At 46.9% G+C, this 26,825-nt stretch overlaps 1 protein-coding gene across 13 annotated transcripts in view; it reads left to right on the top strand.

Moving 5' to 3' along the window:
• msi2b (musashi RNA-binding protein 2b) overlaps nucleotides 1–26,140 on the top strand; it is a 482,764-nt gene extending 456,624 nt beyond the window's left edge. For 10 of the 13 annotated variants that reach the window (XM_069910893.1, XM_069910894.1, XM_069910892.1 and 7 more), the window contains 2 exons: nucleotides 841–1,049; nucleotides 16,263–26,140. In XM_069910893.1, the coding sequence (XP_069766994.1) occupies nucleotides 841–1,049; nucleotides 16,263–16,307 (254 nt within the window). In that variant the 3' untranslated portion in view covers nucleotides 16,308–26,140. Of the gene's footprint in view, nucleotides 1–840; nucleotides 1,050–9,951; nucleotides 10,034–16,262 lie in introns of all 13 variants that reach the window. The other 3 variants (XM_069910898.1, XM_069910891.1, XM_069910890.1) reach the window with 1 other exon arrangement.
• Nucleotides 26,141–26,825: the final 685 nt, after the last annotated feature.

The raw sequence follows: 26,825 nt of genomic DNA, 5'->3' as shown, positions 1-26,825 counted from the left end.
CTTTCCAGCCTCTCAACTGGCTTCGGTGAAGTGCAACCGAAGTGAGTGAGAAGACACTCGACTCAGTCCCTCTACACCAGGTCCATTAGTGACAGGCAGAATTGGGTGGGTTAACTGGCGTGGGGTAGCTCATCCATTGTATCAATGCCCCTCTTTACCTCCCAGTTCATTATCGGGATCATTTTTGCCCCCTTCCTCTGTCCCTTCCCCCACCCACAGCGATGACACATCTCTTCCCACAGCCGTTTCCTTGTGATCTTCGCTCCCCACAGATTTTCTTCTGCCTCTCTCCACCCACTGGAAATTGTCTGCCAACTCCCTCCCCTAGAGTCCAGAAGAGGTGCAGAGAGAACGAGATGGTGGGGGAACATTGCCCCAGCCTTCAAACATACTAGCCCACCTGCCCCAGAACTCTTTCTGCATCCTCTTGATCCCGTTCACTGTTGCTGGTCTTTATTAACCCCTCCCCCACCCACTGTGTAGTGAAACACTAGCTCTTCTGTAGATTGCATGAGATGTGAATGCTCTCTCATCAAAGCCTGGTCAACAGATTGTTAACCTCTGCATGAGCGTCAAATCTGAGGTGACGAAGGGTGAACACGGTGCCTGATGGCCACCGTGTCTGAGGAGGGATGGAGAATGCGGGGAGGGAGGGGTCTTCTGAGCTTCTTAGCTGTAGTTAATGGGCTGCCTGTCATAAGTACCGCTGTTGTCTCTCTCCGCATGGCCTTGGACTAGTGGTAGACAATTGGGCCCTAGGCTTTCGTAGTACATGGCTTTTTGATGTGTTGTGCATGCTGGGCCCAAGCCTCACTTCCCGCTTTATTCTTTGCACACCAGTCCTGAATAGCTACAATGCTCAACCGAGTTATGGCGCCCCTGCTTCCCCAGTAGGCACCAACCCAGCCCGGCACGGTGGATTCCCCGGAGCCAGCAGCCCCGGCCCAGTGGCTGAAATCTATGGAACCGCCAGTCAAGATTCTGGTGTTGGTAACTACATAAGCGCCACCAGTCCCCAGCCTGCTTCTGGTTTTGGACCCAGCATTGGGGTAAGTGAGCTTTCGATTCACCTCCACCTTTCATCCCCCTCCCTCCCTCTCTCTCTCTTTCTCTCTTATTTGCCCTCTCTCTTCCTCTCCCTTGCCCTCTCTCTCTTTCCCTCTCTCTCTCAAACACAAACACACTCTCTCCCTACTCTCCCTCTGTCCCTCTCTTTCTCTCTCACACACACACTCTCTCTCCCCACTCTCCCTCTATCTGTCTCTCTTTCTCTCTCTCTCTCTTGCGCTCTCTCTCTCCCCCCCCCCCCCACCCCCTCCCCCTCCCTTCTCACCACCCTCCCCTCTGCTCCTGCCTAATATGAGCATTTGGTTCTGAATCTAAAACTACTTGCCTAGACTAAACTAAGAGACCATTGCAACCATGACCTCTGACCCAACCCCAACGCCTTCCTTTCATTGGCTGGATGGCTGTTTGTACCTCCTGATGCATGTTTACTGGTGTCCTTAACTTGCATGGTACCAGTGTCTGTGAGTCCTGGCGTCCATTATAAAAAATCAGGCCAAAAGCAAAACTGACGTTTTATTGTAATCCAAGGAAAGACAAAGTGACGATCTGGTTGAAGCCATTTAGTGACAGGAAAATGCCTGCAAGATTGGTGAATGACAATCTCACTGACCTTTCCCGTGGCTTCAATAAAGAACCACTCTAATTTATTGGGCTCACAGGGGCCAGTCCCTTTGCGAATTATTCCCACCCCCTCCAAAAGCCGCTCGGCAGAACCCCGCAACCTGCCCTGGTGATGTGTTTTGGGGACGAGCACCAGGTTCCCCGTCCCGGCCACGAGGCAGGGTCAGAGGTCATGCGGACTTTCATCTGGAGTGTGTTATCTGTGTCACCCGAGCAGTTGATGTTGTTGCATTTTCATTTTTATTGGTTTTAATGATGTAATTGTTGATTTGAATTGGGGAGGGGGAGGGAGTGTTGTGGGGAATATTTTGAGAAAACGTATGAGAGATATATTTTCAGTGTGTGTGGATTTTATAAGTTCCATGACGTACATTTTGTCCTTTAGCTGTTAAGCCATGTAACGGTAATAATTTTCATATCCAAGGCACAGGCGTCCAGTACAGGTATATAACAGAAAGTCCACGAGGTACAGTTAGGGCACACATCCCATGTGGATGAATCACAATGTCACACTCCAGAAGGTTCAGTAACTCTAACAATTAATACTGAATGTTTGTTGTTTACCTTGCAGTTTATTTTTAATTAAATGCATGGTTAGCATTGCTTAAAGAAAGGGAAACAAAACTATTTCTGTCTGAAAACTGAAGCCTGAATCTCTGCCTTGAATTAGAACGTTACACACAAGACGGAGGGTGTCTCAGACAGCACTTACAGGTCAGGGAATGTTAAACACTATGCACAGCGTGATGGGGGAATATTAAATGTTACACACAACTGAGAGGGGAAATATTAAATGTTACACACAACTGAGAGGGGGATATTACACACAACTGAGAGGGGAAATATTAAATGTTACACACAACTGAGAGGGGGATATTAAATATTACACACAACTGAGAGGGGGATATTAAATATTACACACAACTGAGAGGGGGATATTACACACAACTGAGAGGGGAAATATTAAATGTTACACACAACTGAGAGGGGGATATTAAATATTACACACAACTGGAGAGGGGGATATTAAATGTTACACACAACTGAGAGGGGGATATTAAATATTACACACAACTGAGAGGGGGATATTAAATATTACACACAACTGAGAGGGAGATATTACACACAACTGAGAGGGGAAATATTAAATGTTACACACAACTGAGGGGGATATTAAATGTTACACACAACTGAGAGGGGGATATTACACACAACTGAGAGGGGAAATATTAAATGTTACACACAACTGAGGGGGATATTAAATGTTAAACACTTTGAAAGGGGGAATATTAAATGTTGCACTTGACATGAAATGAGGGGAATATTAAATGTGACATGATATTAAATGTTATCACAAAGTGAGGGAGAATATTAAATAACAAGAGGGGGAATATTAAAGGTTACACAACATGACATGGGAAATATTAAATGTGATTACAAAGTGGGAGGGGACTGTTACAGATATACAGATAGGAATATTATAGGTTACGCACAACAAAAGAGGGCGAGCATTAAAGGTTAAACACCTAATGTGAGGGAACGAATATGTAACTCGATATACAACACCAGAAGGGGAATGTTAAAGTTCACATGCCCCAGGAGTGGAGGAATGTTAAGGTGAGTGGGTGTATTAGAGGGGGAAGGTTGAAGATTGCACCCAATGCAAGATGTGGAGTATTGAGCAAGATTGTCACAAGTTGCATGCACCAGGACATTGTTCAATGTTACAAAGGCAGGAATGCTGAACAAAACCAGGGCAACTAGAACAGGCAGAGGGTGGGGAAGCTGCCTTGACTTATCTTCCATGCAATAAGAACACTTCCTTCACAATGAGGAACAAAGACCAAAGGTCCAATGCGATTTTTGTAATTAAACACAGTTGTCACTGCAGATCTCAACAATAATACCAAAACAGAACAAAGCAAGACACAATACTATTTTGTCAGTGCAATTCGGAGAGCTTGGTTTGGCAAAGTGACAGAAATGTTTTTGTTGCTTTTTCCTTAAGGCTTGTTTTAATGAATGACCTCATACTGTGTGCAGCATGTCTGGCTGAAGGATTGCCTTCCCAATGATCCTAGTGGACAGTGTTTGCGTTGGTCTGTGGAGGCTGTGATGTTCAATTCTCGATCCTACCTTGATGTTCCTGCTGGACTTGCCCTCCCTGTCCCGTCCCACCCTGCCGCAGGCCCCCACCCTGCCCCCATCACCTCCCCTGGAGACAGAGTCTGGCTCCGCAGGGTGGGCTGAGGAACCAGCAGGTTTCCAGCCCCCCGTTCCTTATTCACAGATGCATTTAAACCTTGCCCCTCATAGCCCCAGGGTTCCTCACTGACCCCCCCCCCCAACTCCATCTAACCCGCCGCTCCCTCCATCCCACCGCGGGTGAGTTGGTTCATTCTCCTTGCTGCATAATTTTGCTCTTTGCATCAGGAGTCTCTCCCTTCTGTCCCAGTAAAGCTGACCTCAGCAGGCCACCTAATTGCAGTTATTTATCACACATTGCGGCCCACTGCCCCACAGACTTTGGCTACATATGCACTTTGAGAGCAAACGTCTCTCATTGCCACGCCCAACTTGCATAAGAACAGAGGAAATCCGACCAGGCATAGGCACACCAGCTTGCAGTACCTGCTCCGGATTCAGTAAGATCACAGCTGACCTAGACATGGATTCAGCTCCACTCACCCGTCTGCCCCCCAGAATTCCTCTCTCCTTCAAAAGTCTATCCACCTGTGTTGAAATGTATTTCTATGAGGCACCCTCCACACTGTTTCCATGGGCAGAGAATTCCACAGATGGACGATTCTTTGGGAAAAGCAGTTCCTCCTCATCTTCTCCCCGAGTCTTGAGGCTCTGTCCCCTCATTCCAGCCTCGCCAGTCATTGTCTCCCCTTTTCCATCCAAGTTCCAGCTCTGCTTCTCTCCCTGCCCTTGGCGGGGGCGTATCTAGGGTATGGCAAGTGCCCTGGGCACCATCAGAACAGGGGGGGGGGGGGGGGGAACTGAGGAGTTTCTGCCCCCGCTGGTTTCCGCGCCTCCCTCAATGAAGTGGCACACTGAAGGAGGCATGGTTAGCCTAGACGTAGGCCCGATTTGTCCAGACCGAGTCTGATTTCCCCCACCACCACCACCTCTCCCTACCCCCCGACATACAAAGAACACACACCTCTTTCTTCTCCGCTTCGTCCTCTCGTTCACCCTCAACTGATTAAAAGGCCGAAGCCAAATACAACATGGCAGCCACCAAGGCCAGCTCTCCTTGACGCAAGGAATATAAACAGTTGGCCACCCCTTCCAAAGGTGCTATTTTCCGTAGATACGCCCCTGGCCCCTGATCAAAGTGATCTTCAACACTTGGCAAAGACCATTCCAGGATGGTCTCATCGCTGCATTTTGTCTTTGAAGCAAGAACACGTAGATCAGGAAGTGTGAGCCAACTCTGCCCTCCTGTTTCCACCTTAATCCCAGTTCCCTCACACCACCTCATTCCCTCAGCCTCCCAAAACTCCTCAACAACTGATCCTTCACGGAAGAGAATTGCAGTTCACCACACTCTGTATGAAGGCCTTTAGATTATCTCAGCCAACCCCTTATCCAAAGTCTGTACCCCTTTTTCTCGACTCTCCAGCCAAAGGGGGCAGCTTCTCATACTCCAACCTGTCAACCCCCCTCAGAATTGAACATCCTCCTTTTTGCCTTTTTTTAACCCCTGAATGAGAGAATATGGACTTGTTCGACTCAATTTTGATCCAGCCAATATAGACCAATCTCATGAAATGCTGTAGCTTTGAAGTTGAAACTTGCCTCTTAATTGTATGTGTTTGTGTGAAGATGCTGTGCTCTGATATTAGATGTGTTGGCATGAACAAATAGTTATGAGGAGAGGCTGTCAGTCCTGGGGAGGGATTCCTTTGCGAAAGGCGCAGCAGATCAGGGTATTGGGGTGCCATATAAATGTCATGTTGTTCCTCCCCTTAAACCCTTACCCAGTTATTTCCTGGAGAGGAGAAGGTGAGGGATTTGATCCTACTCCAGCATCCAAGCTGTCAAAATGCTCTGACGTCATACCTCCTCCAGAGCTCCCCAATCCCCGACCTTCCTTTCTCCGTACAAAGAGACCCCGAAATGAATCGACATTGGGTCTTACCAAGCCCACTCCTCTCAGGTGCTCTTGGTGAGTTATATGGCTTTAGCTGTCTACCGAACTACCCCTGCCATTTTCTCCCCAGAGGGTTTGGAGGTTCTCTCCTGAACTGGTCCCAGTGATGGCGCTGTCATTTCCCGATCACTTGTTGGGGAAGGGAGGGAATCTCAACCTCTCATTGATGTCCATCCTCCCCTTGGTGTCCCCACTAGAACTGGGCATTGAGATGTCAGACAGGCTCCTGAAGAACATCAGGCTAGATGCACAGAGCCACAAGGGGTAAGCGTAAGAAACATTGACCCAAGAAGAAGGAGCAGGAGTCTGGCCTGTCAAGCCTGCTCAGCCGCTCAATGAGATCATGGCCTATCTGGCCATGAGCTCAGGTCCACATAGCATGCTCCACAAGCCTTTCAGCTGCTCAACTAAATCCAAGTTCCACCCAAATAAACCCAAGTGACCAACCCTGTACATCTTTGGAATGTGAGAGGAACCCACGAGGACACGGGGAGAATGTTCAGACTCCTTACAGACAGCGCTGGGTTTGAACCCAGGGCCGCTGGAGCTGTAATAGCATCGCGCTAACTGCTGCATTAAGCTTGCATCTCTGAGGAATGGGTCTTCTGTCGCAGACGCTGACATGTCTGAACCTCCAGCAGTGGGTGAACAGCAGGGACAGATCAAGAGCAGGTCTTCTCCGTTAGTAGCCAGTGATGGCAGCAAGCCAGTAATCGTCCGTCAAGCCCACCATCTGGTTGGGAGGTGGCAGTTCGAGCCCAGGTCAAAGGCAGGAGGGCTTCACCCATTATGACACCAGCCAATCAGGGGAATGCCAATTGGAAGAAATGATCAGTGTAGACAGGGGATTGACAGCCTCTCCCAAGTGTAATGCGATGAAGATTCAGAGTACAAGATGCTTCGCGGCTGGAGTTCCAGTGCTACATCTCTCCATTCGAACTGTTGGCTACATTTCAGTATTGTGTGTTAATTGTTGCAATGATCACTCCGTCCCCAGTGTACATGGGTTTCAGCCCCAACATACAGGGGTCCCGGTCTATAATGTACAGGGGTTCAGCCCCAACATTCAGGGGTCCCGGTCTATAATGTACAGGGGTTCAGCCCCAACATTCAGGGGTCCCGGTCTATAATGTACAGGGGTTCAGCCCCAACATTCAGGGGTCCCGGTCTATAATGTACAGGGTTTCAGCCCCAACATACAGGGGTCCCGATTCATAATGTACAGGGGTTCAGCCCCAACATTCAGGGGTCCCGGTCTATAATGTACAGGGGTTCAGCCCCAACATTCAGGGGTCCCGGTCTATAATGTACAGGGTTTCAGCCCCAACATACAGGGGTCCCGGTCTATAATGTACAGGGGTTCAGCCCCAACATTCAGGGGTCCCGGTCTATAATGTACAGGGGTTCAGCCCCAACATACTGAGGACCAAGTCCATAATGTACAGGGGTTCAGCCCCAACATACTGGCGTCCCAGTCCATAAAGTACAGGGGTCCCGGTCTATAATGTACAGGGGTTCAGCCCCAACATTCAGGGGTCCCGGTCTATAATGTACAGGGGTTCAGCCCAACATACTGGGGACCAAGTCCATAATGTACAGGGGTTCAGCCCCAACATACTGGCGTCCCAGTCCATAAAGTACAGGTGTCCCGGTCTATAATGTACAGGGGTTCAGCCCCAACATTCAGGGGTCCCGGTCCATAATGTACAGGGGTTCAGCCCCAACATACTGGGGACCAAGTCCATAATGTACAGGGGTTCAGCCCCAACATACTGGCGTCCCAGTCCATAAAGTACAGGGGTCCCCGTCTATAATGTACAGGGGTTCAGCCCCAACATGCAAGTGTCTCAGTCCATAAATTACAGGGGTCCCGGTCTATAATGTACAGGGGTTCAGCCCCAACATACTGGCGTCCCAGTCCATAAAGTACAGGGGTCCCGGTCTATAATGTACAGGGGTTCAGCCCCAACATGCAAGTGTCTCAGTCCATAAATTACAGGGGTCCCGGTCTATAATGTACAGGGGTTCAGCCCCAAAATTCAGGGGTCCCGGTCCATAATGTACAGGGGTTCAGCCCCAACATACTGGGGACCAAGTCCATAATGTACAGGGGTTCAGCCCCAACATACTGGCGTCCCAGTCCATAAAGTACAGGGGTCCCGGTCTATAATGTACAGGGGTTCAGCCCCAACATGCAAGTGTCTCAGTCCATAAATTACAGGGGTCCCGGTCTATAATGTACAGGGGTTCAGCCCCAACATACTGGCGTCCCAGTCCATAAATTACAGGGGTCCCGGTCTATAATGTACAGGGGTTCAGCACCAACGTACTGGGGACCAAGTCCATAATGTACAGGGGTGCAGCCACAACATTCAGGGATCCTGGTCTATAAATGTACAGGGGTTCAGCCCCAACATACTGGGGAGCAAGTCCATAATGTACAGGGGTTCAGCCCCAACATACTGGGGTCCCAGTCCATAAAGTACAGGGGTCTCGGTCTATAATGTACAGGGGTTCAGCCCCAACATACTGGGGACCAAGTCCATAAAGTACAGGGGTTCAGCCCCTACATATAGGGTCTCAGTCCATAATGTACAGGTGTTCAGCCTCAACATGCAAGTGTCTCAGTCCATAATGTACTGAGGTCCAAGTCCATGATGTACAGGGGTTCAGCCCCAACATACAGGGTCTCAGTCTGTAATGTACAGAGGTTCAACCACAACATACTGGGGATCCAGTTCATAATGTTCAGGTCCAATATTCAGGGGTCCCACTCCATATTGTACAGGGGTTAAACCCCAATACACAGGGGTGCCCGACCATAATGTTCAGGAGTTTAGCCCTAACAAACATGGGTCCTGGTCCATAATGTGAAGGGATTCAGTCTCCAGTATGCACGGATTTATGTACATTAAAAACACGGCCTCAGTTTCCTCATAAACGGGGGCTCACGTCTGACGTGCACAGTGTACTGACCCTACTATACAGTTCAACACCCGCATATGTGGGCAGGGGGGAGGGGGCAGGTCCATTGTATACCAGGTTCAGGCATGAAATGCAGCCAGAACTCAATTCATAAACATAGGAGTTCTTTCCCATTTTATACAGGGGATTAGGTCTCCAATATACAAAGATTCTGCACTAAACTTGGGGATTCGCATCTGTAACTTATAGCAACTTTGGCCCAATTTTCAGGGGATTATGTCCAGAATTAAGGATGAGGTCCCAACATACAGGGGTATTCTCAGGTGTCGGAGTTTAGCTTCTCTGCAAGAGTTCTTTGCCCCCACCCCCCCATACATGATCTAGACCCTGATATGCTGGGGCTTATGTCACCATTACACAAGCATTCAACTCCCCAAAGCACATGGTTTCAAGCTCCAATATATAGAGAATCGGGGTTCTCAGAACGCTGTGTCACTAAAAACAGATAAGGTTCCGAACCCCAAACTGTCCAATGTAAAAGATCCCCAATATACAGAAGGTACCTAATTTATTTTCTCCCAGAGGATCTAATCCTTAACTCAATGTGCTAATCACACCTGTAAAGATAAAACTTAAATCTACATTTATTTGTTAAAAATAAGTAATTGCTTGAGTTGTTAATCATCTTTTATAAAACAAAATGACAGCAGAAAATGCACCTTCCCTTTCTGTAGATTACAGGGGAACAGTGAAAGTATTAACTGACCTGTTGACAAAGTCATAAGCTGGTTCGGGGTACAACTTCAAATTACATTCCTGCTCCTACCTCAAGCCAAAGGGTTGATGTATTGGAGGAAGCTGGTTAAAACGAAGGGGTGTGCAATAACGATGTTATTAATATGCAACAAATAGATCTCTGGTGTCGAGCAACCCTCTTTGTGAAGGTCTTCCCAATGTTTAGAAAAACCTGGTCGAGTTATTTTTCAAGTTGATCAGTTTAGTGGGATTGGATAAACCACTCGATTCCTGATCCAACACCTGGTCATGTCCTCTAGCTGAAGTCTTCTTTTTTTGTGTTGGTCTTTTTTGCAAGTTTTTTTTGAGAAGAGAGAGAAATGTGTCCATGTATGAATATTTGTTGACCACTGACAGACTTAATAACTGTACAATTTTAGGGGCCATTGATTGCGACTGCATTTACAAACGGATACCATTGAAAGCAAACAGGTGTTGGTTGGTTGCCATCTCAGGTTGGAGGTATTACATATTATATATTCCATCCCATTTCCTTCCCTTGCTTTTCCTAAGAGAATTTATCACTATCATTTCCATTCTTTCCTCCTTATATTCCTATGTATTCCCTCTTCTGCTCCTTAAGCCTTACCGTGTCTATTGGATTGAGGAGATGGGTCTCCAGAGGCATCTCGGTTGCCCGTTGACCCGGTCTCCTGAGGTTGAGTTGGGGCGGGTGGGGACTCTGTCCCCTGCCTTGAGGTGGGCTTTTGGGCATCATCTCACTTGAAGATCGAACTATCCAGTTCCATAGGGTGATAAAAACCATGACATCTAGCTCAAAGTATCTCAGTTAGTGTAGCTGGTGCACAAGTGACGGGGGTTGGGAGAGGTCTTCAATTATGGTAGTCATAGCGGGCAAATCCTGGCCAATATTCATCCCTGAATTCACATTAAACTCATGTTATTCTTGAATGAGGTCTTCCATTTTATTTGGATCTCTGTTGATTTTGTGCTCCCGTATTCCTTTTTCTCAGTTTAGCACCCAACACCCTGTCGATGTTGTGATCTCCCTGGCCGCGCTTCTTTGCAGAAGGTCCATAACCAAACGGTTGACAAAGTTGCACTGAATCCCACTCTTTGGGCAGGGCCAGATTTTCACCCTCGGACATGTTTGTCATGGAGACACCGCCAAGGTTAAAGGCCATTGCCGCAGTAACAGAGTGGGGAGAATAGCGTGACTGTAAAGAAGAGGCTTTGAAGATTGCGAAGGACCTGGGGGGGGGGGAGGGGGATAGATGAAGGGAGTTTGTGGTCAGTGGCATGGCAGAGACAACCGGGTGACCAGCTGCAACTTTTAATTTTAACAAGGCTTGCATGTGTCGTTATTATTGCTGATTTCAACTTACTGAGACTGCACTTGCTACCGGAGACCTGGCTTCACTCCTGACTTTGGATGCTGTCTGTGTGGAGTTTGCATGCTCTCCTCAGGACCACGTGCATTTCCTCCCAGTGCTCTAGGTTCCCTCTGTGGGCTTGGAGGTTAAATGGCCTCTAAATTTCCCCGAATATGTTGGTGAGTGGGAGAATTTGGGGGGGGGGGGGGGGAAATGATTGGAATATGTGAAGACGTCTAAAAACTGGGATTAGTGTAAGTGGATGAGTGATGGTCAGTGTGATCTCAGTGGGTGAAGGGTCTGTTTCTGTGCTGCATCTCTCTATTTCGAGGAAACTTGATGCAAGTCTTGAATGATTTGTTTTTAATACCAGAACATATCCAATTTTTAAAAATTTACATATCTTTACTTAAAAAGAAACAATAAAACCCCAAGCTAATCAACAAAGAGCCCAATACAGAAGTAAAATATATTGCACTGGGAAACCAATTGATGAATGACTCAATATCCAAAGCAAAACAACAGGAAAATATCTGGAGTTTACAGGCTCATTTCTGCCCATAAGTCACAGAATTCCTAGCTTGAGTTAGTAACAACAACCTGCTTCAATAGAGGATATTTAACATGACACCCAATCTGCATTTCTGTAGCGTGGCCAGGCTATGGTAGTGGTAGACATGTGGAAACATTGGACACATGGTCATGAGGGGAACTTAAAACTAGGGTGATTTTCCACTCAGAAGGCCCTGCTTTGAAGCAGTAGGTAACTAAAAATCCCAGCAGCAAACATTTAGGAATCCACCTGAACCATGCATCTCTTCATCCGGTTCTCCACATCGCGTAGAGATTTGAAACTGACATTTGGTCGAGCAGGAAAAGCAATTGGCAGAGAGAAGTTCCTGCACAGTCTGGGTGTTGAACTTCCTGACCGCACCCCAAAAAGACCCGGAGTTTAACGTTGAGAATCTGATGCCCATTGTTGACTCCCTACTAACAGAAATTGTTCCTTTCCACTCAGGATCCCTGTGTACCAAAGCCATCGTGGCATCTTTTTTGGAATGATTGTTTCCCTATCAATTAGGTCAAACTAACTAGTTTGAAGTTTCATGCTTTGTTGAACAATTTAATTAAAAAATAATAATTTAGAGACCAGCACACTTCCACGAGCCAGTGCCACCCGAACGTACCAATTAACCTACAAACCCAGTATGTTTGTTTTTGAAGGGTGGGAGGAAGCTGGAGCACTCAGAGGAAACGTATGCAAACACGAGGAGAACGTCCAAGCTCCTTACAGACAGCACCAGATTTTCTTGAGAAGACGGCTAGAACACTTAACAGATTTTCTTGGCGCCTTCAATTCCAATTCATCCATTTTCAACTCTTTGAAAACAACCCTTCGATGATTGACAATTATCTTGAAATTATCTACACCAACATGTTTCCTACATGTTCCCCCTGGATAATTGGTTCACCAAACCTGGCTCATTCACCAGAATCAAGTTCAGAAATAGACTTTCTTTTGTTAGTCCAGAAATGTACTGAAGTAGAACGTCCTCCTAAATGCACTGAAGAAACTAGCCCCCAACCCCAATGATCCTTAAGTTGTTCTCTTCTTATCACAACTTAGCAGATCTCCTCACTGCCATACCCATGGAATCTCATGTTTCTCTGCATCCAATGGATTATTTTTGTCCTGGACGTCCCCTCTCTCCGGCACAGCCATATTCTCCTTGATACAAACAGCAACATCCTTCCCCAACCCCTCCCCGTGTGCAGGAATATTCAGAACCCCCTCCTGCTGCAATCTCGGCCAGGTCTCCAGAATTGCTGAGTCACAGTGACGCCATGCAGCCAGTTGGACCTGAAACTCACTGACCCCATCAAATCCGATTCACACGGGTTATGCGTGTGTGTACCCCAAAAGCATCTTGGAACTGGAGGCGCACAAGAGACTGCAGACACTGGAACGCAATCCGCCGGAGAAAATGAATGGCCCACATTTCGGGTCAAAACCTTTCCGGCCTGAAACGTTGACTGATCCTTCTCCTGATGATGCTGCCTGGCCAAATGAGTTCCTCCAGATTAGGACATAGAATACCACAGCACAGTACAGGCCCTTCAGTCCTCGATGTTGTTCCTACCAAAAATAGACGAAACCCTCCCTTCCTCATAACCCTTTATTTTCTTTTCATCCATAGGAGTATCTTAAACACCCCTATTGTTCCAGCCTCCACCACCACCCCTGGCGATGCATTCCAGGCACCCACCACTCTCTGTGTAAAAAAAAAAATTACCTTGATGTATCCCTTAAACTTTCCTCCCTTCACTTTGAAAGGAAGTCCTCTAGTGTTTGATGCTCCTGCCCAGGATAAAAGATGCTGACTGTCTGCCTCTCAGAATTTTGTAGACCTCCATTAACTCACCTCTCATCCTTCTTTGCTCCAAAGAGAAAAGTCCCAGCTCTGCTAACCTTGCTTCATAAGACTTATTTTCCAATCCAGGCAACATCCTGGTGAATCTCTTAGCTTCCACATCCTTCCTGTAATGAGGTGACCAGAATTGAACATAATATTCTAAGAGTGATCTCACCAAAGAGCTACAACATGATCCCTTGACTCTTGAACTCAATCCGCTGATAGGCCTTCTTACCTATTCTATCAACCTGTGCAGTGACCTTGAGAGATCTATGAATTTGGAGCCCAAGGTCTTTCTGTTCCTCCACACTGTTAAGTATCTGACTCAGTATCTGACCCTGTACTCAGATTATATTTCGCTATCTCAGAATTCCTTGACCATCAAGCACCCATTGACACCACGGGGTGTAGTTGATCATCATGTGGAAGTCTCAATTTTGTCTACTCTCCTGGTATCCAAGTTTAACCTCCAGCATTCACGTCAACTTCGCCCAGAATCAACAACTCACTGACGGTGTGAATAATTCACAGGAATAGAAAAATCTTTGGGTGATGGGAGAGATCTAAGGTAGCTAGGGTGAACACACGCAGTCACTGGGAGAACATGCAAACTCCACATGGACAGCACCAGAGGTCACTGTGAAGTAGCAGCTGTGCCCAGTGCATTAGGCTGGGTGTTTATTCTTTGGAGTGCACAAGGCTGGGAGGTGACCTTAGAACAGTGGATGCTCACAGTCTTTTTCCCAGAGTAGATGATTCTAGAACTATAGGGCGAAGGTTTAGGGTAAGACGTATGGGGAAACTTTTTGCATGGAGGGTGGTCCGTATCTGGAACAATTTGGACCAATATCTGGATAGGAAGGGCTTCAGCACAGTGACTTTCAACCTTTTTCTTTCTACTCTTGTACCACCTTAAATTTATTTAGACATACAGCATGATAACAGGCCCTTCAGCCCATGAGCCCATGCCACCCAATTGACCTACAACCCCCAGTACATTTTGAACGGTGGGAGGGAACTGGAGCCCCCAAGGACAACCCACGCAGACACAGGGGTGAACGTACAAGCTCCTTACAGTTAGTGTGGGATTTGAACCCCGGGCCCACTCGCTGACGCTGTAACAGCGTTGCACTAAACTCTGCGCTAACCGTGCTGCCCCAAGTGGCATAGGTGCTCTGTGGTTAGTGAAGAATTACTAACGGTGGTATGTGAGTGGAAAGAAAACGGTTGAGAACCACTGGCTTAGAAGGATTTGGATCAAATATAGGAAAATGGGACAGCCCAGAATGCCTACTTGGTCGGCATGGACAAGTGGAGCCGATGGGCCTACTCTGTGTTGCATGGTTCCTCTAGGAGCACTCTGTGCCCACATATGCTTCTCGTCCACCTATTTTTAAGGTGTATTTCTTGTCTGGCATATGGGGCTGTGGAATGTCTAGGGTTATGGAGACCCAGGTTGTGGGGAGCATTGGGTTGAGAATCAGGAAGGGATGCTGGCTTGCTGCCATTGTCCACATGAAGATCCGGACCCTGCCACCGGGGGGGGGGGGATATCGAGCCCTTCCCACCGTCCCACCAATTATCCATGAGGACTAGGGAAGACCAGTCCCAACCGAAGTTGTTTGCAGGAGGAACGTCGCGCAATGTGGTCGTAGGTGGGCACAGCAGAAGGTGAAGGTGCAGAGGAAATGAAGAGGAGACTTGGCTCCAAGTTACCTGGGGACTGGGAAAGGTTTGAGTCATACAGCACAGAAGCAGGCCTTTACCCATCCATGCCGACCAGGTTGCATGTCTGAGCTGGTCCTATTTGCCTGCGTATCCTTGTGAAGCTTTCCCATTCGTGTATCTGCCTGATTGTCTTTGAGATGCCCCCTTCTACCACTTACTCTGGAGGCTCTTTCCATAGAAATGGGAGATGATTTGAGACTTGGTGTTGAACCCTGAAGTCTGTGACGTTCTCATTCTGAAGGCAAGGGGTTTGGTAGGAATGCGATAGAAGTCTGAGTGGGAGTGGTACGGAGAAGTTAAAATGGTAAAGGGAGACACTAAGACTGCAGGTGCCTGAATCTTGAATGAACAACGAGAAGTTGGAGGGACTCAGCGGGTCAGGCAGAGATAAATGGTCAGTCAGTGTTTCGGAGCGGGACACCCGAAGTGTGGACGAAGGGTCCTGCTCCGAAACAGTGACTGACCACTCCTCCCCACGGATACTGACCCACTGAGTCCCTCCAGTTTCTCCTTGTGACACCTGGACACCTCCACGACAAAGCTTGCCAAATGAACATTCAAGCAATGCGGTTGCCTCTAGGCCAGGGGTCCCTCATTAGTTCCCAGTGGAAAACACAGACCAGAGCTCTTCTCATACTGGTTTCACTCACGGTGTGAGCTGATCCATCTCTCTCTCTCTCTCTCTCTCCCTCCCACCCATGGAACCTGTTCTTGTCTGTCCTTCCTCAACACTTGTCCACCCAAAATTAGCTTTAGTATCTTTCCCACTGTGCCCTCCATCATTTTGTTCTGATGTAAAACACGAAAGTCTGCAGACACTGGTTGAATTAACGCTGGAGAAAATCAGCAGGTCAAACAGTGAAGTTTATATGGCAAAGATGAAAATCCATCACCAACGATTTGGGCTTGAGCCCTTCATCAAGCCCATCTCCACCCTCATCACCTCTGGTTACCTCTCTCCCACGGCCTCAAATCTTGGTGAAGGGCTCAAGCCCAAAACGTTGGCTGTGTATCTTTCTCCTTGCCATATGAAGTATGGTGACCTGCTGACTTTCTCCAGCGGTGTGTTTTGACTTTTCCTTTGTTCTGATTTGATTGGTAAAGCAGAATGATCTTGATGGCTCCGCCGAGTGACGCGTTCTTCTTCTGCTTCCCACCTCCTTTTCATCCCCTCACCCTGCCTCCCTTCCTCTCTCCCTCCCATCCCCGGAACAGAGTTTATCTCTAGAAGCTCCAGGCAAGTCCGGGCGACCTTTCTGACTGGTCCCAGATTCAGGTGACGTCATCCAAGCGAAGCAGAAGACTAAAAATAATGAGCATTAACAATCTTCACTGAGCAAAACAAAAAATTGGAGGTGGCTTTCAGTGAATATAATGTTTTAGAAATTTCATCATCTCAGCGGTCTACTGTATTATAATAATCTTAGGATAAAAAAAGAGAAAATGGCATTTTAAATGATTAATAATAATAATGTCTTTTTAGTGTTTCTTGATTGATTTTGAAGTTTAATTTGAATCACAGGTTTTTTTCCTCTGTGTTATGGGTAGTGATGTAGTTTTTAGTCTATATACTATATTTCTGACACCAATAATCCTGCACTGTACCCTCTTCCAAATTTGCGTGTGTGCGTACACATGGATTCATTTGGCTGGGTAATGGCCCTGCTTCTGTTTAGAACTGCCCCTCCACCGCCTGCTCATGCCTTCCCGCCTGCCCCTGCTTCCACTGACCCCGCTAACTCCCCCTCCCTCCCCACCCCAGTGGGTTTAACCATGAGGGAGTGGGCAGGGGAGGACGGGAACATTGGCAGGGCTGAGGTGAACACCGATTTTTTTAAAAAAAACGGGGACATTCGAGGTTGTCTCCACGTGGGAGGGAGTATGGGGACGGAGGGTAACACAGTCTAGAGCCACTGAAATTGGACAGGGGGTAGTCTGTCCTAATTCTTGTTGATATTGTCATGAAAGAGCAGAAAAATAGACTGACCATCAGAAATAAATCTATTTTTTTTTGTTCTGTGGCGGTATCTCAATCAGCTCTACTTTTGGCAATAAGGTCAGGACTGAGAGAGTTCTTTTCCTGATCCTTTTTTCTACAAGTGCTGTTTTATCACTGTTTGGTTTTTATTTTGCGGGGTTTATTGGGTCACGGTTTTCAAAGAGGTGTTTGGAGTTTAAGGTGTTTTTATTTTATTGTTGTGAATTCTCGAATACTGTAAATAACAATTCCAAGTCGCTGGATTTATTCTATTCAAAGATAAAGAATGAACGAGAGAGAGCGAGAGAGAGAGAGAGAGAGAGCGCGTGAGAGAGAGAGAGAGAGAGAGGATACAAATATTTGGGGTTTGTTCTGAAATCAGTGCTGCTCCAGGTCAGTAATGCACTCGACGATGTAAGGGTTCTTGAACTGGGATTGAGTTGGGAATCCTGCCAAGTCCAATCACCCCCAGCTGCCCTTCAACGATACCTAGTTTAAACACTGTATGGCTTGCTCTGTAGTTATCTCCAGTAGAGTTGTTGACTCCTCACGCGATGATGTTGATCGCTGGTCAATTTTTGGCCCACGCCATCGCACGGGAGAAATGCCTTCAGTCGACAGATAGGCATTGTCTCGTTTAGTTTTTAAAAAGAAACCAATGGAATATTTTACATCAGAAATGAAAAAATAATATTTTTCACTTCATTGACTGAAAAAGATTAAAATAAATGGTAATTTAGACAAGATTCAATTCATAAATCACTGATTAAAAAAGATACAGGGGAAAGCTTAGAATTTCCCCTTTAGCCTTGGAAAAATTAACAGTAGCTTTTTAATTCTTGACACGTTTTGGCCATTCTGTTTTTTTCCCCTTCATCTAATTGTTAGGCAAGAGCCCTGCCGTTAATTGTGTTGCCTGTTCAATAACAAACACTGACTGGCAATAATAAAACTCAGCACATCTTTTATCCACGTAACTGTATTACTGAGAGATAGTGCAAAAACATGAGTTATTTTACGAATACCTCAGTGCTGTATTGGTTTCAGCACAGAAGCATTCTAAAGATTAATTTATTGTAGACTTAAAGATAATTAAAATAAACATTTAAAAAACATTGTTGCACTGTGATTCGTAGGAGACAAACTGACCGTTTCTATTTGCACATGTTAATTACTTGGCATTTTTTTATATAACCCTCGCTCCCCTACGACAGGAGGGAGGGGCAAAATTCATGAAGGATATTCTAATTTCTTTTTTTTGTAACATTTGTCTTTTTTAAAAAAAAACTAAATTGGGACACATAGGGCTCCAATGGCCGATAAAGTGGCATCTTGTGATGAAATTGGGATTGGTTTTGGTTCATTCAGAGCCTTACTACAACCATGGGGTAATGCCACATTCGTTGTTGTAAGGAGAAAGATCAGCGGCACCTTGGCACAAGAAACTGGTACTCTAAAGACTCTTTGTTATCGCACTAAATAGTTGAGGAAAATATTGTAAAATACGGGTGCTGCACTCCTGGTTTATCTGGGGTGATAGAAGCACCAGTGACTGACACAGGCCTGACTAGGAATTGGAGCTGGTGTCCACAGTGGCAGTCAAATATTTCAACATTAAATTTTGTTGTATCCTGACAGGGTTGTTTTTTTCTCTCTTTTTTTAAAAAAAATTCCCTGTTCCATTATTTTGCCTTCAGAACAACTGGTTTGTAAAATGCTGAATGCTCGAGATTTTTATAAATGAGAAAAGACTTGGTCAAAGAGTGAAATCAAAGATAATAATACACATTTTAAAAGAAAAAGGTTGTTCTTGGAATTAAAGTGGTTCCCTAAGGTCAGATTACAATTGGGGAACATTTGTATTGATATACATACATAATATAAATATATATATATATATATATATTTTTGGGGGGTTGTTGATAATTCTGTACTGTATTTCCAAGATTATTTCATCAAGCCTTCATTCCCTTTCACCTTATGGAGATACATTTCCCCTCGTATCACCCACCTTCCCCTCCTCCACCACCCAGCTCCCCAATCCTCCACCCACCACCCACATTCCCAACCCTGCACTCACGTGCCCAACCCTTCACCCACGTCCCCAACCCTCCATCCACCTTCCCCACCCACCACCTATGTCCCCAACCCTCCACTCACGTCCCCAACCCTTCACCCATGTCCCCAACCCTCCACCTACCTTCCCCACCCACCACCTACACCCCAAACCTCCACCCACCTTCCCCACCCACCACCCACGTCCCTCTAACCCATCACCCACTCTGCAACCCAACCTCCCCACCCTCCGTCCACCTCCCCCACTGTCCACCCACCTTCCCTACCTTCTCTTCACCTCCCCCATCCATCCACCTTCCCCACCCACCACCTATGTCCCCAACCCTCCACTCACGTCCCCAACCCTTCACCCATGTCCCCAAACCTCCACCCACCTTCCCCACCCACCACCCACGTCCCTCTAACCCATCACCCACTCTGCAACCCAACCTCCCCACCCTCCGTCCACCTCCCCCACTGTCCACCCACCTTCCCTACCTTCTCTTCACCTCCCCCATCCATCCACCTTCCCCACCCTCCACCCACTTGCACACTCTCCACCCACCTCCTCCACATCTTTCCCCCAATCCACCCACACTCCTTTCCTCCTCCCCCATCCATTAGTAGACATTGATGTATTTTTTGCTAGTGTGTACAACTACTATTGTCCGGGAGTGCTGTCTTTGAAGCTTAGCCTAGTGATTTTTAAGACAAAATTACTTCTCTCCAATAATAAATCTTGTATTAGTAGTAGGTGTATTGTAACTTTGAAAAAAAAATTAAAAAAGCTTTTTTTTAAAAAAGAATGAAGTAAAAGGTAAATACAAGATATTAGATGTAGTTAAGTGAGATCTAGGACCGGTAAGGATAGGATTTCCTGTATTTAATAATCAGTAACTAAATGATATAGGCAATTACTAACCATTCTAATGTTGGGGCAATTCTGCTAATCTGATGTGGTTTCAACGAACCAAAGCTTTCATAACATTTTAATGTTGGCAATTGAAAGGCATTAAGTGCATTCCCCACCCTCGTCTCTTGAAGGGTTTGCCATACTACCTTAAATGCTAATGCTATATATGCAAGACTGGGTTTTTATTATTTTTAGAAGGGACACAAGCTATAATTATGAAAATGATTTTATTAAGAAAAGAATCCATATTTTTTTAAAAGCTCAGATGAAATTGATAAAAAAAGTGATTGTGTGATAAGTTTTAATGTTTATATTACCACATAAAACCATGACCCACAGCACAAATATTTTTCAAGAGATAAAATATGTTTTGATGTGTCTGCCGATATAGTGAGGTCTCTTTTAGTTCACACTCGTCTAGAGCATTGGGGTTGTTAAGGTTTTTTTGTGACTGAATTCTGTCACTTTAAGAGGAGTCCATATGATTTTGTTTTCATTTTATAATTTGATCTGTAGCTTGGACTTTAAGGTAGCATGGCTCTGTTTTTTGCTGAACTTTTATTTTTCATTGTACAGCAATTTGCAGCTGATGAACGTCATACATCTTGCTTAGGCCTAGTTTCAATTCATTGGGTAAATGTTGGTAATTTTGTTCCTTCGACCTGAAAGGTGTTTGACTAAACCCACTGGCGGACTTAAACGTGAGGTGATGGGCCAGGCTTGGCAGGTGACCCGAGGTGTCTCTGCCCTTACGAGGGTGACCCTCACCACCAGTGATTCCTCCCTGCCCTTAAAATGGCTGCTGCAAGTTCAAAATGGCGGGCACAACCAAGGTCTATGGGAATCTGGCTTGAGAGATTGGTGTGTCCTTCCCCCACCAATGGTCTCAGTAGCAATCTTATCATTGTTGCTGTTATGGCAAAAGGAGAAAACTTTCTTTGAAGCATTGCGACCAATTTTCCGTGGCATGAGCAGTAAAACCCTCTGGGACTTCCTGAAGTCCTATAAAGGTCTAATTAAATATAAAAGTCTGTAGACACTGTGGTTGAAGTAAAAACACAATGCTGGAGAAACTCAGCGGGTCCAATGAAGTACACTATTTGGCCAGCTGAGTTTTACTCAAAGCCAAATCAACGTTCAACGCAGACTGACCCAACACATGTGAAAATGAGGATATCCCAGAGTCAGAAGTGCCCAGTATAACAACACTGAATCCCTACATTCCTTCCCAAGCTCCATGTCCTACCATCTCCCTTTTAAAGTGCATTAGAGCCGATAGTGTTTTGGCTCAGATAATGAATGTTGTTGGAGTTATCTCTCAGGTTGACTCTGGCCTGGCCTACCCATAAGCGGGATGCAGGGAAACGTTGGCAGGAACACCGTCTGTCCACATGCTGGGGATGGAGGTTGGAACCATGTGGATGATGTTGCTGGCCATGATAACACCTGGACAAGTCCCACTGCAGGTGCGGTGCCCCAGCATGTATGGGCAGGAGATAGGACTGGGAAGTGAAGGCCTCTGGGCTTTTCCTCCCCTTATCCAGTCAGGGGCAAATTCCAAAGATTGCCTTCCTTGGCACTGAGCTCCTCTGCGCTTGAAATTGTCCTCACTGGGTTTGTTCATGAAATTTGGAAATATTGACAATGCCTTTAACTCAGGGGCTATCCCACGTTACTTGGCCCCAGCATGCTAACTCCCACTTTCAACAACTCAATGCTCAGTTGGGAGATGATGGTCTCCACGTCAGTTGAGAGATGGATGGGCTCCACGTCAGTTGGGAGATGGATGGACTCCACGTCAGTTGGGAGATGATGGTCTCCACATCAGTTGGGAGATGGATGGACTCCACGTCAGTTGGGAGATTATGGACTCCACATCAGTTGGGAGATTATGGACTCCACATCAGTTGAGAGATGGATGGACTCCACGTCAGTTGGGAGATGATGGTCTCCACATCAGTTGGGAGATGGATGGACTCCACGTCAGTTGGGAGATGGATGGACTCCACGTCAGTTGGGAGATGGACGGACTCCACATCAGTTGGGAGATGGACGGACTCCACGTCAGTTGGGAGATGATGGACTCCACGTCAGTTGGGAGATGGATGGACTCCATGTCAGTTGGGAGATGGATGGACTCCACGTCAGTTGCGAGATGATGGACACCACATCATTTTGGAGATGGATGGACTCCACGTCAGTTGGGAGATGATGGTCTCTACATCAGTTGGGAGATAGATGGTGAAGCTCCCTTTGTTGAAACTAAGATTGTGGCCAACTCTCCTCCTTTTCCATTTATCAGACACTCTCTTCAGTCTTGCCACCTTATCCAGAGCTGCAGGTACTAAAATCAGATCTCGTAATTACCCAGAAGAAGTCCTTCAGCAATCCCCTCAATGAATGGGAGTTTTCAACTCAAATACAGAAATCAGTTTGCCAGCAATGACCAGCAAGTGGGCTGGTCTTGTGAGCTGGCTGATAGGATCAGTACCACATGTTGACCACATTAGTGATCCAACTGTGCAGATAGGGAACTGGAGTTGCTTTCGTCCTCTAAGGTCTTGTACACCAAAGAACTGGGAGTAGCCCTCATGCAGATCTTTCTTGCTCTCTCCTCATCATGGTTAGTGTAGTGGTTAAATACAGCACCACCAACTGGAGATCTAAACCAGCAGTGCCTGTAAGGAGTTTGTATGTTCTCCCCATGTCTGTGTGGGGTTTCCATCCACCCTTCAAAACATACAGGGTTGTAGATCAATTGGATGTAATTGGACAGCATGGGCTCGTGGGCCAGAAGGGCCTGTTACCATGTTCTATGCATGTCTACATTTAAATCTCTGCCTCGAGACCAGCCCAGCCTTCGAGTGACATGGAAGACTCAAGAAGAGGACACGAAGGATTCAGTCGCTCCTTTGCCTCATTCTCTTTCCAGCCTCCCCTGCCTGGGTTTCGAGTTCTCTGCCACCACTCTATTCCTGCTGTGCTTGGGCTCCCTCACTGATCATCAGTCTCTTCTCAGATGGCCTACATGATGCCTTCCCTCAATCTCGCGTTTCCAGGCAGAAATAATAAACCAGAGGGTTCTTCCTTTTCGTGTGGGACACTTTGGAACAAGATGTCAGCTTTAGATTTTGCAGAAGACTGCTCTTCCAATCAGCACAAGGCAAGTCGATGGGTGAGCAGGAATATTGCTTATGTCCACAGCCTCTCTGGTCACCACTGAAAAGTCTTCCTCTGATCCAGTGTCTCTCAGCGTGAAGATTGATGCCTGCAAACACTTTGCTCTCTGTTTTTCTCCATCTTTGGGTAATCCACCTGCAGATTGCATTTCATCCACAGAATTCTTTAGGAGAAGGTCAAACATTGAACTGAAATGGACAAATGCAAGTTGTTTTCAGAGAGCTGATTAGATGTTGGTGTGCGACAGCGATCCTGTTAAATACCTTGTGCCACAGCCTGCTGTCTCTTAAAAACACACAGAAAAGCGAGAGGAACTCGGCCGGTCTCGGAGCATCCATAGAAGGTAAAGATACGTTACCAACGTTTTGAACCTGAGCCCTTCCTCCAGGTGTGAGTAAAAAGCAGGTGGGCGTCTGATTTAAAAGGTCCATGCTATTGTAAATACCAAATAGTTCTTCCAAGTGAAGCAACATTTCACTTGTGAATCTCCAGGCATCATCTACTGCACCAGTGCTCCCATTGTGATTGGGCGCTTGCTGAACACTTTATCTTGCTCCACCACAATAGCGCGGGTCTCCCAGTGGCCACCCACTTTAATTCACAGCCCCCTTCCCATGCTGATATGTTTGTCCATGGTCTCATGCTCTGCCGGACTGAGACCACCCCCACCACAAATTAGAGGAACAGCACCCCTCATCTCCCTCCAACTGGATGGCGTTAACATCGGCATCTCCTGTTTCCATTAAACCCCCCCCCACCCCCTCAATCCCCTTCTACCCCCGTCACCTTTCCCCCAGCTCTGTCTCCTTTCACAAGACAAAAATCAATTTTCACCTCTCATCATATCCAGACCTTCTGTTGGTCTGGACTGCTCCCCCCCCCCCCACCCCCCAGTAAATCTTCAGTCTTTGTTCCGACATCTTCTTGTTCTTTGCTTATTCCTTGAAGAAGGGCTCAGGCCCGAAACATATTTACGTTCTGTGGACACTGTGAGGCCAACCGAGTTCCTCCAACATTTTACTACAATCACAGTGTCTGCAGACTTTTGTGAGGTTACAGATTATAATGTAAAGCAGTGTGGGGGGCAGGGAGAATCCCAAATTCCTGGCAAGGTGGAAACGAGAGCCACACAGGGGCATAATTACTACCACAGCTCCAAACCCCATCACACATCCCCAGCACATGCAATGCATCATGGCTCAAGACTCAATTCCTTTATTTTTTCATGGACATAAATACACATCAATTGTTTGTCTGGTGAAGCCACACAAGGAAGTGTCACTAGTCCAGCGACCCTCACAAGATGAGAGAATCCCTTGAGAGACATTTGTGGACCCCACCACCTCCTTCCATGTCACTGTCATCTGCGATCGCCATGATCTCCGTAGCCGCACGTCCGGTCTGGCAGAGAACCTAAGTCTCCCTCCTCAGACCCACGTTCCCAACCCCCACCCCCATCAGCATCCAAGGCCTTTTGGGAGTCACTGCTTGCCGTCAGCACCCTTGTGGACCCCAGTCCCTACACCTTGTCCTCAGGAACCTGTCTCCAGCAGCCTGGTGTGTGGCCATCGACCCACAAGGCTCTCACTGGTCCGCTGCTGTGGACTAGTCCTTGGGTTCCTAAGCAGAGAAGGAAATTTCCTGCATGGTGCAGATGCCTCCAGTTTGAGATCAGGTGCCCTTCTCACCCCTGAGCTAAAAGCAGAACAATCAAGGATGAAAGGTTAAAATCTGTCTAACTCAGCTCATCTCAAGATCTCCCGCATTAACTGAAAATGAATATCACTTGTCATGATCCCAGCGTTTGTGTGATCTTGCTGTGCTTGGTATCTTGATCTGCATCAAAGTATGGATTTTGCTGCCACAAAAAGTTACAGAAGAATGTAATTAAAGAAAAATAAGGATTTATGGGGTTTGAGGGAATGAAGAGGAAGTGATTCCAGAGCAGAGGATTGCAACAATCCCAGTCAACACTGATCTGGTCAAATGGACCACCTACTTGCAAACAGCTATGGGCTTCAAGTGACCCTGTCGCCTTGCACCCTTTGGCAGGTTTGAGGGGTGAAGGTGCTGCAAAAACAAGCTCTCTCCTCACCATTGAAGCTGGACAGGAGAATGTGGTCAGACTCCCCACCATTACCAAATTAAAGCCAGGGATTTGGGAGCCACATGTTGATCTCTCACTGTTAGATTGTGTGCACGCTCAACGGCAAGGCTCGAGCTTCCAATCGTCATGTGCAGGCAATGCGTAAAAATCTTCCTTCTCCGTGCGCTCCATGAAGGCACACAAAAGAGGTGTCACTAGTCCAGCGTCCCTACCAAGGAAAGAACGAGAACCCCCTCAGAGACACCGAGTGTCCATAGATCCCTCCAGTTCCTCCTGAATCTCCGTAAGTCCCGGCCTACTCTCTGCCTGCACAGTCTTGAGTCCTGCGATGGGAAGAGATCACCAGGAGGACATTACAGAGGAAGACATTTAAGGAAGAGATCGCCTTGAAGAAAGGCAGCGTACCCGCTGGCTCCCAGGAATCTCTGGCCCATCACCTCTTAAAGTGCAGGGGCAGTTGGACAGGGGCAGAAGAGCATCCCCACGCAGACCACCTGCCCAGGTTGGGTGGGGGGGGAACTCTTGCCCCATGTGTGGAAGACCGTGCAGTTCCCACCTCAGCCTCATCAGCTCACGTTATCCCCGATCCCAAGGGACTGCCTTGGCAATGGAATGAAGAAGCCTCTAACATTGTGCCTTGAAGTTGGCTCCCTTCCACATGCCACTTACATTACCGCAGGGGCAGCAATCCCTTCAGAAGGAACATACGGTGGCGCGTTGTGAGGTTGTGAAAGGAGGCACCCAGTGTAAACTAGTAACATGCATGGACACATCCACACACACACACATATTACACACCCTTTTACACATAGCCCACCTCACTGACAAAAGGCAAAGGAGGAAAAACCCAACACCCAACCCCAACCAACCAATTTCCCCCTGCAACCGCTGCAATCGTGTCTGCCTGTCCCACATCGGACTTGTCAGCCACAAACGAGCCTGCAGCTGACGTGGACTTTTTACCCCCTCCATAAATCTTCGTCCGCGAAGCCAAGCCAAAGAAGAAGACATTAGTATTACACATACTATACACACACATTACTCAGACACACACACACACACACACTTTGCTCCATCTGCAACATTCAATGCAGCCTATTTCTTTGCATGTTAATTCCTTCAGCTCCTGGAGGTTCCCTCTGTGCAGTCAAATTTGCTTTTCCTTTTGTAACTAGGTAAGCAGGAACTGGTCGTTGAGCTTGACAGCAGCTGGGATTGCAGAGGGGGAGCAGAGAGAGGCCCTTGTTTAACTCCACTCAGGTACCCACAGCAGCTACAGATTTTCTGGTTTAACTGAGAGAACAAAACTAAATCAAGTGTGTGGCCACAATGAACAGTGAGTTCCTCCCACAATGCCCCTCCCAAAAAAAACAAATTAAATTGAGAGACTTTTGAAGTGCTTTTAAAATATTGAGCAGTACCTGTAGCGAGCTATAAAACACCCAGACAGGCAGAGACAGTGAGGTTCTGCCCGCAGAAATGCCCCAGACTGGGCTCAATCCTTCCGTTCGTCTTCCTCTGGCCAGGATGGGAGGTGCTCATGGT

This window comes from Narcine bancroftii, chromosome 14, assembly GCF_036971445.1.
Source record: "Narcine bancroftii isolate sNarBan1 chromosome 14, sNarBan1.hap1, whole genome shotgun sequence".
NCBI lineage: Eukaryota > Metazoa > Chordata > Chondrichthyes > Torpediniformes > Narcinidae > Narcine > Narcine bancroftii.
The sequence above is the reverse complement of the archived record's forward strand: the minus strand, read 5'-3'. Positions and strand labels throughout refer to the sequence as shown.